The sequence below is a fragment of the Myodes glareolus genome, chromosome 19 (genome assembly GCF_982192425.1).
Source record: "Myodes glareolus chromosome 19, mMyoGla1.1, whole genome shotgun sequence".
Classification (NCBI taxonomy): Eukaryota; Metazoa; Chordata; class Mammalia; order Rodentia; family Cricetidae; genus Myodes; species Myodes glareolus.
In genome coordinates this window covers 56,091,441-56,100,948 of record NC_142044.1, presented here as the reverse complement: position 1 = coordinate 56,100,948, position 9,508 = coordinate 56,091,441, and the positions used below count along the sequence as shown (strand labels likewise).

At 42.0% G+C, this 9,508-nt stretch overlaps 1 protein-coding gene across 12 annotated transcripts in view; it reads right to left on the bottom strand.

Annotated features, from left to right (window-relative positions):
• Positions 1-2,391: 2,391 nt before the first annotated feature.
• Positions 2,392-9,508, bottom strand: part of Pphln1 (periphilin 1) — an 86,723-nt gene continuing 79,606 nt past the window's right edge. For all 12 annotated transcript variants that reach the window (XM_048444787.3, XM_048444792.3, XM_087899202.1 and 9 more), the window contains one exon: positions 2,392-4,911. In XM_048444787.3, coding sequence (XP_048300744.3) covers positions 4,717-4,911 — 195 coding nt within the window. In that variant the 3' untranslated portion in view covers positions 2,392-4,716. The remainder of the gene's footprint in view (positions 4,912-9,508) is intronic.

Below are 9,508 nucleotides of genomic sequence, written 5' to 3'. Positions count from 1 at the left end.
TTGTACAGGCGCTGTGTATATTGTCCCAATCTGAGTTCATATATGTGTCAGCCCTGCTGTGTTTAGAAGGCACTGTTTCCCTGCTGTCCTCTATCTCCATTGGCTTTCACAGTCTCTCCTCTTCCATTCAGCTCACTGAGCCCTGACAACATCCCATGTAGGACTATGTTGGAGGAGGGAGGCTGCTTGTTGGCTCCCAGCCACTGGGCTAGCTTTGACCCGGAATAATCACACAGAAACTGTATTAATTAAGTCACTGCTTGGCCCATTAGTTCTAGCTTCTTCTTGGCTAACTCTTATATTAATTTAACCTATTTCTATTAACCTGCATATCGCCACGTGACTGTGGCGGGTAAAGGTCCCAGTGTCTGTCTCCGGCAGCTCCATGGCTTCTCTGACTCTGAGCTTCTTCCTCCCAGCATACAGCCTAGCTCAGTGCTCAGGAGAAAAAAGCAATTCAAAGCAGCAGGGAATGATTATACCTCAAATAACATCTCAACAAAGAAAACATTGCTGAGAAATGCTAAAAGAAAGGCAATACCAAACTTGAAAAGTGAAAAAGGTTGAAAGTAACTTGTATGAAGACATACCACAAATTTGGACAGAAGCTGATGGCTAGAGAAGTCACAGGCCCTAGTGGGAAACTATAGTTGCTGCTTTGTAAAATGAACACGATATTCTCATCAAATCATCTTCCAGATGATACGTAAATGCCCACAGATTAGTGCCAGTGCCAGGCAGGTTTGGGCAGAGAGGCTTCTTTTTGCAGTGGGCAGCAGTAACTGGAGATACTCAAAGTCATGAGATCACCCACAGCAAAGTTGAGAGAGTATCACAGACCAGAGAACAGGAGGAAGGATGGGGTGGAGTGTTGCGACACGTCTTCCAGGCCTGCCACGCCATCAGACTATTGAATTCTCAGCACCTACAACCACCCTCGCAGACCCACACGAGATTGGGCACACCAACCTTTTGTCATGGAGTGGAAAGAGGCTCACAGGGTCTCTGAAGATTAATAGGTAGTTTAATGGTTGCAAGAGTTTTTCCTTACTGGTATTGCCATTTAGTAAAGGTATCCATGCTCCTACATATAAATTCTTATCTATGCTTCTGTGAGATACTCACTGCCTCATCCCACAAAAACAAAACAAAAAACCCACATACTGGAAAGAATAGTTGAGAAAAGGATCAAAGTAGGACAACAGGGGGTAATGAGATAAATACAAGTAACACACACACACACACATATAAAGAAAAACAGTGAAACCTATTATGTACAATTAATACAAGCTGATTTACGGGAAGAAAATGTGCTGCAGCAGACACCTCCCAAGCAGAGTAGGAAAAGGGTAGAGAGGGTAGGTTTGAAGGTTTGAAAGACTTTCTGTTCTTTGTGGGACCAGGTCACCAAACACTTTATTCGGGTCTGGAGAAGGGTTCAGTAGGTTCGATGACCTCAGCAGGGGAGACATCTTCCCTTCGGATTTCCCCCTGTGCTTGCACACACACAGGCAGACTCTGACATTGTCACTCTTCGGCTCGCTTCTTTCACAGTCTTCAGTGTGTGTAAGTCACGTCTTGCCATCAACTTCACTGACTGAGACACACCTAGAGGGTTAATGGAAAAGCACACTTCTGGATGTCTATGACGCTCTTTCTAGAGAGGTGACATTGAGGAGGAAAATATACCCTCGCTGTGGTGTCTGGAGGCTCAGGGGGAACAGGCCCACAGGTGTAGACAGCCCCTACCTAACCTTACCCTGTGCTTTCTGGTTGCCATGGGGTGAGCAACGTGGCTGTGCTCCAAGTCCCCATCCACCCACTGTGAAGTCATGCCTTACCATAGATGCAGAACCAGTGGAACCCAGTGGACTCACACCTGAGATCACGCTATAACCCCACCCCCACCCTGTTTCCCTGGGGTATTTGTCACAACCAATATGGCCATACAGGCGCATACCGGCCTTTCTCTATTGCATTCCCTCTTTCTGAACTTCTGATACTTCTCAGTCAGAATAAATTCTATTTCTCCAAGATGCAGGGGTCACGTTTCATTCAAAAGGTAAAGACACCTTTAGGCTGACAACATCTCAGCTGTGCTGAGAACCAGAGTGACAGCTCAGATGGAGGACTTCCCACCTCGCAGTTCTCTGAAAATCAGATTCACAGTTACATAATTTTGAGTATTACTCAGCTAAGCACCATCAGGACCGCTCCAGTGACATCAAAACTCGGTAAAACCACTGACGTTAATAGTGTCTCAATTTTCCTCTTCTCGCCAGCAGCTGAGAGGTGGAGGGAACGGTAAAGAGATATGATGCAGGCAGAGAGAACACAAGCTTATACTTTAGTCATACATGAGCGGGGGAAATCTGAGAGAAGACAAGTTGATCACTTAGAATTGGTTGCTTTATTTTGGATTTTTAAAGTTCACAAAAGCTTTGCAGCATCTGTTCCCCCCATGTTGATCCTCAAGGCTTAATGGTAAGACAATGGGAATGTTACCACACAAATTAGGTATACCTAAACAATGGATAATTTACAAACATCTCTAACCAAAAACATTTTACAAAATATATATTCTAGTACACATAAGAATTTATGTGTTAAAATTAGACTTTAAAAGGCATAATAAAAAATAAAACATGTAACACTGACAAACCTACAGAATAATGCTGACGGCAAGCTAAAAATAGCTGCGAATGCTGAATGTAATTTGATGGAAGATTACTGGTTGGACCTACATTTAAATAGTACTATTAGTAAGATTCTCTTGTTAATGAATTTCTACCAAATGAACAATTCATTTGCTTCAGTAGCTGCTCAAGTTTTATAGTTATGCTTGTCAACGACTTGATTAAAAGAGCTGAAAATGACTTGGAGGAGAAAGGAAACCAGCATCAATGTCTTCTGTCTCTCTGCAGTGGTCGGCAGTGCAGTCACTGCTTGTAAAAGGTACGTATAGAATATCAATGCCAAAAATAGCTCCAAGCGCTCTCACTTAGGAAACGTAAAAAAGAAATAAATGTCCTCAGTGAGATTTTAAATTTCCTAAATGGCATAATATATATCTTCACAATCCATTGTCGGGCTCATTATACTCATACTATTATTTCTCCTTTTAATATAATCTGCATGTACTTTGGGGTATCTCTGTAGATAATATCAATAGAGGCCACCAAGAGAAATGGCAAGTATGGTGGCTGACACCTGCAATCTGGGCGCTCAGGAAAATTGAGGCAGGAAAACCACCAGAGTTAAAAGGCCATAGCAGGAAAGTTTGAAGCCAGCCTAGAATACATAGTAAGACCTTGTCTCAAAAAAAAAAAAGGACAGAAATGAATAAAAATGGGGGGGGACCTGAGGGTGATGGCACATATATTTATTTAATCCTAGCATGCAGAGGCAGGAGGATATCTGTGAGTTTGAAGCCACCTGGTCTACACAGAGGTTTTCAGGAGGCTAGCAAGGGCTATACTGTAAAATCCTGACTTAAAAAAAAAGTAGATAATGAAATTTGGGCAGTAATTAAAATCATGATTTTTTTTAAAGTACCTAATGTCACAAATTATGTATTTTGGCTCAATGCTATGCTGGAAGGGACCAGGAAGTGAGCAGAATGGAATGTCCTATTGTCTCTTCACTTATTCACTGGCTACTCAAGGTGACGGGAGCTGCTGGCTTCGCTTTTTTCTGCCTCGTTTCTAAGGTAACACTTGGGAAGGGGGAGACTCTCTAAGTTTATAGAATTGAGATCACGGAAATTAAAAGAGAAATCTGCTACAATCACAAGCATGAGCTCCAACTTGGTAAAAAAATGGGCCTAAGACAACCTAAAATCCAGGTTCTTGTACAGTCTAATTCTTTATTATAGTCACCAGCAGAAGAATTTCTGTGAAATCTCAACTTAAAATGCATCACGCATCTCAGATTACCCCCATCAGTCTTATCTATTGTTCAGAGTGACCGGTCAGACGTCTCACTTCACTGACTTGAGAAGAAGGCTTTGTTCTAATGTGTCCTCAGATTTAAGTGCTTCTTTCCTATACTAAATAAAAATTACTATAAAAGCAAATACTGTAAGATAGCAAAGTTCTTATTCCTTAAGACAGCTTATGTGGACATCACCAAAAGTTAAAAAGCTGAAGAAAAGCAAGCAGCAAGTCAAACAACTCCAAATGCTAACAGTGCCTATGAGATGCAACCTGGAATGAGCTCGCACTACAAATTATAATCCTGAAACCAGCACACTGGGAAGACTACTGAACATGACTGAAGCACAGAGAGCTGCTCTTCAGAACTGCTTTGTCAAACATTAAAAAATTAAGTGAGCCAGGCAGTGGTAGTGCACACTTTTAAATCTCAGCACTCGGGAGGCAGAGACAGGAGATCTCTGATCTACAGAGCAAGTTCCAGGACAGGCTCCAAAGCTACAGAGAAACCCTGTCTTTAAGAGAAAGAAAAAAACCCAAAAACCAAAAACTGAACATTATTTTTGGGAGCTGTACGAAGACAGATTAGAAGATTCTACACATAGGGAAAACATTCTAGTTAAGATGCCTTAAAAGTTATTGTAGAAGTTTATTTGATACTAGAAACATGGTCAGCTATCATAAAGTATTTCTCTTCATCACAAAATAGTAGGGATTTAAACAATCCAAGGGGAAAAACTCTAGAAGCTTTAAAAAAAGGTTTTTGACCTGGGCACTAATTCTTCTAAAAAGCGTCTCCAAAATCTTGAGTAGAATTATCATACTCAGTAATGAAATGTTTGAGTTCTTCGACACATCGTTCGCCTATTTCATGTAAGTTCTGTCTCAATGCAAACTGTATAGATTTTTCTAACGAAGGATCTTTTTCAATCAGCATTTTCACCACCATCCCAAAAGTTTCACAGTCTTGTCGGTAAACCTAGAATGGTAAAATACATTTTGGTTAGTATTTCATCAATCAATCAATCAATCAATTAATTAAACACTTGGCTGGCTGAGCAGGGAGAAACAGTAACACGGCTGAAGCTCACAACACAAGCACAGCGCTGCGGGAATCTGTCCTGGATTACCTGTTCACAACAGGAAAGGACACACACAGGCGGGCGTCTGGAGCGAGGCAGCCTACCTACAGTGTGCTGCGCAAGAGGACAAAGGAGCTAAGAGCAAAAGCAGCGCAAACAAATCACTCACTTACTCCTGAAGAGGGTAGACAGATGTGATGGCCACACCTTTAATCCCAGCAGAAGCAGTGGGATCTAAATTGGAAGCCATTCAGCCTACATAGCAAATTCTATGTCAGCTAGGGCTTCCTAGTGAGACCCTGCCTCAAAAAGGGGCAGGGGAGGGGAATGAAAGGAAAAAGTTTCTAAACTTCAGATTCTTTGAATCACAATCAATTGAGAAATCCAAAATTGTTTAGAATATAAGAAAAAGCTGTAAGGACAAAGACTTTATCTGAGGACAAAGACTTTATTATACATATTTAACCAAAGCCACCAAAACGGTTAAGATCAAAGCAACAGATTATGCATATACAGATGTGTGTACTACATCATAGCTACTGTCTAATAAATGTATGAATCCTCTATAGGAGATGTCATTTCCTTAATTTTTGTGACCACAAAATGTTCTTTTCAAATTTATATACTTTTTTATACTCCATAGTTCATGTACTTAAGGAAAAATCCCATAAAGTCTTTGCAATATGTAGGTGAATGATATGATTAGCTGGGTGGTGGTACAATCCTTGAATCCCAGCACCCAGGAGGCAGAGGTAGGCGGATCTCTGAGTTTGAGGTCAGCCTGAGCCTGGTTTACAGAGTACATTCCAAGACAGCCAGGGAAACATAGAGAAACTGTTTCAAAAAACCCAAGAAAGATCTGATTGAAAAGACCTATTTTATATGTTTCTGTTTGTTCAAGACGGGTTTCTCAGTAGTTCTGGAACTCTGCCTGTAGACCAGCTTGGCCTCGAGAGATGAACACGTCTCTGCCTCATTTTCATTTTCTCTTTCTTCTTTTTGTTCCTTGGGCTTCTCTGTTTAACAGTTCTGCTGTCTTGGAACTTGCTTTGGAGGACAGATTGATCTCAAACTCAAAGAGATCCACCTGCCTCTGCCTCCTGAGTACTGGGATTAAATGTGTGCACCACCCACACCTGGCTACATTTTATTTTTCTAATGTACACTAACATGCCACCATTCTTCAAAGAATGATTTTATTCTGAAATCGTAAACTTGAGATGTAGATGGGCTTTACCACAGTTTCCTTTGTTTGTTGTTTAAGTGGTTATGTATGCACACTAAGTATGGAGGTCAGGACAGCTTTTGTGGAGTTGGTTCTCTTCTCCCACCTTACATGGGTTCACAAAACTGAACTCAGGGCGTCTGTAAGGGCAGCATTCCTACCCACTGAGCCACTGTGCCAGCTGGTCACTACTAGTTGTGGGGACTATGGTTTTGAAACCTCTACAACATGTTTTTGCTTGAAAAAATAGCTATTTAGGGACTCATATTACTGTGTGTCAAAACCAAGGCAATGGAGCCTATAGTTTGCAATCCTAGAAAAGCTAAATAATAAGGTGAACCCAAAGAAAAACATAACATAGATCCTCTTGGAAATTGGAAGCAGACAAAATCGCCAGGCAAAAGTTGGGAGCATGGGGATAGGGGGGAGGGGAGAGGGGGAGAGAGAAGAGCGAAGGGGAGGGTTGAGGAGAGCTTGGGGAAGTGGGATGGTTGAGATGGAGAAAGGGCGGATACGGGAGCAGGGAAGATTAATTAAGGGAGTCATTTTAGGTTTGGCAAGAGACTTGGCTCTAGAGGGGTTCCCAGGTGTCCATGGGGATGTCCCCAGCTAGGTCCTTGGACAGTAGAGGAGAGGGTGCCTGAACTGGCCTTGTCCCATAGTCAGACTGATGACTATCTTGAATATCACCATAGAACCTTTGTCTTGCGATGGATGGAGATAGAGACAGAGACCCACATCAGAGCACTGGACTGAGCTCCTAAGGTCCAGTTGAAAAGCAGGAGGGAGAAGATGAGCAAAAAAGTCAGGACCACAAGGGGTTGGTCCACCCACTGAGACAGTGTGACTGATCTAATGGGAGCTCACCAAAGTCAGCTGGACTGGGACTGAACAAGCATGTGATCAAACTGGACTCTCTGAATGTGGCTGACAATGGGGGCTGACTGAGAAACCAATGATAATGGCACTGGGATTTGTCTCTACTGCATGTACTGGCTTTTTGGGATCCTAGTCTGTTTGGATGCACCCATTTTTTTCCTAGGGTGGAGGGTCTTAGACTTCTCACAGGGCAGGATACCCTGTCCTCTCTTAGGACTGGGAGGGGGGGAGCGGGAGGGAAATGGGAGAAGCGGAGGAAGTGGAAAATTTGAATGGTATTATTTATAAAGCAATAAAATTAAAAAAACAAAACAAAACCAAGGCAATGGAAGGAAGAAAGGAAGGAAGCAAGGTAGGAGGGAGGAAGGGAGGAAGGGAGGAAGAAAGGAAGGAGGGAGAGGGAGAAAGGAGGGAGAGAGAAAGGAAAGGGGAAGGGAGGGAGGGAGGGAGGATGACAAGCAAAGGGGGAAGGTAAATAGAAGGGAAAGGATTTACTAAGTCCAAGGAAATTGACAAAAACTTTCATAAATGACACAAAAGAGAATACATAAAATTTGTATCTGTGTAAAGGAGCTTGTTAGGAAACCTGAGGACATGAGTCTGAGCCCACATGGCAGGAGAATGAACGTCTCTGACCTACACACACACACACACACACACACACACACACACACACACAAACTAAAGTCCTAGCGGTCTTATTAACAATAAAATAACACATACATATTTTCTTAGATGATAACGTCCGTTTATAACCTATCAAGTTTAACTCAACTATTTTATTCCAGTTTATCCTGAGGCTTCCTGGAAATGGAAAAGTGTGACTGTCTTATAAACCAATCAGAAACAGGGTATTATTCACATATCACATGTACTGATCTCACAGCACACGATCCAAGTCAAGTACAGTACTGTGGGGAGGAGAGTCACCATGCTTATGCAACAGCACTCAGCACTGCACCACCACAGGCCTCAGCAGACTGCTCTGTGGGTGGGCTACATTCTACTGGCTTTTAAAAAAATAACAGATGAAGATAATGCTACACTGAACTAACCTACGAAGTCTTTACTGTCAATCTGCTTCCTACTTAGACCCCATTACAGAACACAATCGTGCCACATGTCTGAGTATGGAAAAAGCATCCTGAAATTCTAACACCGAAACCATGACCTCCTGTCATAAGATACAAGCATTTTTGTTTAGTATGTGTTTTTATTAAGTCCTTTTTGAATTAGTCACTAGAATAAAAAAAAATGTTTGAACATTTTTTTGGACAGAAATAACAAAAGCGACTGAAAGTAACATAATTCTGTACTTGGAATTTTTTTTTAAAGACTGTTTAAAATGCCCTAGTTGGACATCAGAAAGGAAATAGTTTTAGTTAAAGGAAGACCTCACCCTATAACATTTTATAAACATAACTTGAAACCGTCAGGAACCTATTTCCGAAATGTGTTCCACAGTGAATCCAATCCCAGGCAGGAAGGGTGTAGTTCTCTGAAGCAGAGCTTGTTTGCTTATGGTCCCTAGATAGAAATGCATCAATAACATGCAGTCTGATAGCTAGAGGCCACACAGGAAGACTGCTGCTGCTGCTGTTGTGCTTGGGTCTCATCAGAGTAGGATGTGTACAGTGTGCGGTGCGGCTCACACACACTGTACAGACAGCTAATCCGTCAGTGGAATGAAAACGATCCAATGCTGTTTCCCAGCCCTTTATCATAATGACTAGTGTCAACAACCAAATTCTCACACCGGACTTCTAGGAATAAACTTTGGTTACTAATTATGCTTTCAGATAAAATGCAAAGGTTCTCAGTTGACTATAAGGGATATCTTGGCAAAGCAAATCCAATGGCAAATTTGCTCTATTAAAATTGCTTGTTGGGCTGGACAGAGCTGGTAGAGTGCTCGTTGAGCAGGCACAATCAACAGGACTGCAGTAAGTGGACAAACACAGCAGCTTGTTAGGATGTGAAACTCCCCTACAGAACACCACTTTTACTCTGTTCCATGCAGGGGTGGGGGAGATGACGATGACACAAGATTAAGGCAAGATAAGGTATGATCAGCACATGCATTCCAAGTCTGGAAGACATGTGTATGGGGCATGACTGCTGTATTATCCAAAAGGACTATTTCCTCTGCTGTTGTTACCTCATCATTTCATATAATTTCCTTTACCCAAAATCACTTGCTTAAAATACTCTGTGTCCTGCTTCAAGAGGGTCACATCCTCATGACAAAGGTAACCAGGGATAATTAAAATTTAGCACAGTTAGTTGAGCAGGGAAGGCAGAAAAATAGTTCCAAGTGTTGGCTTCTTAAATTAGGATTCAACAGAAGGCAGTTGAGGCAAGCAAGTATCAGCTCGGGTGATAAGTTGTTT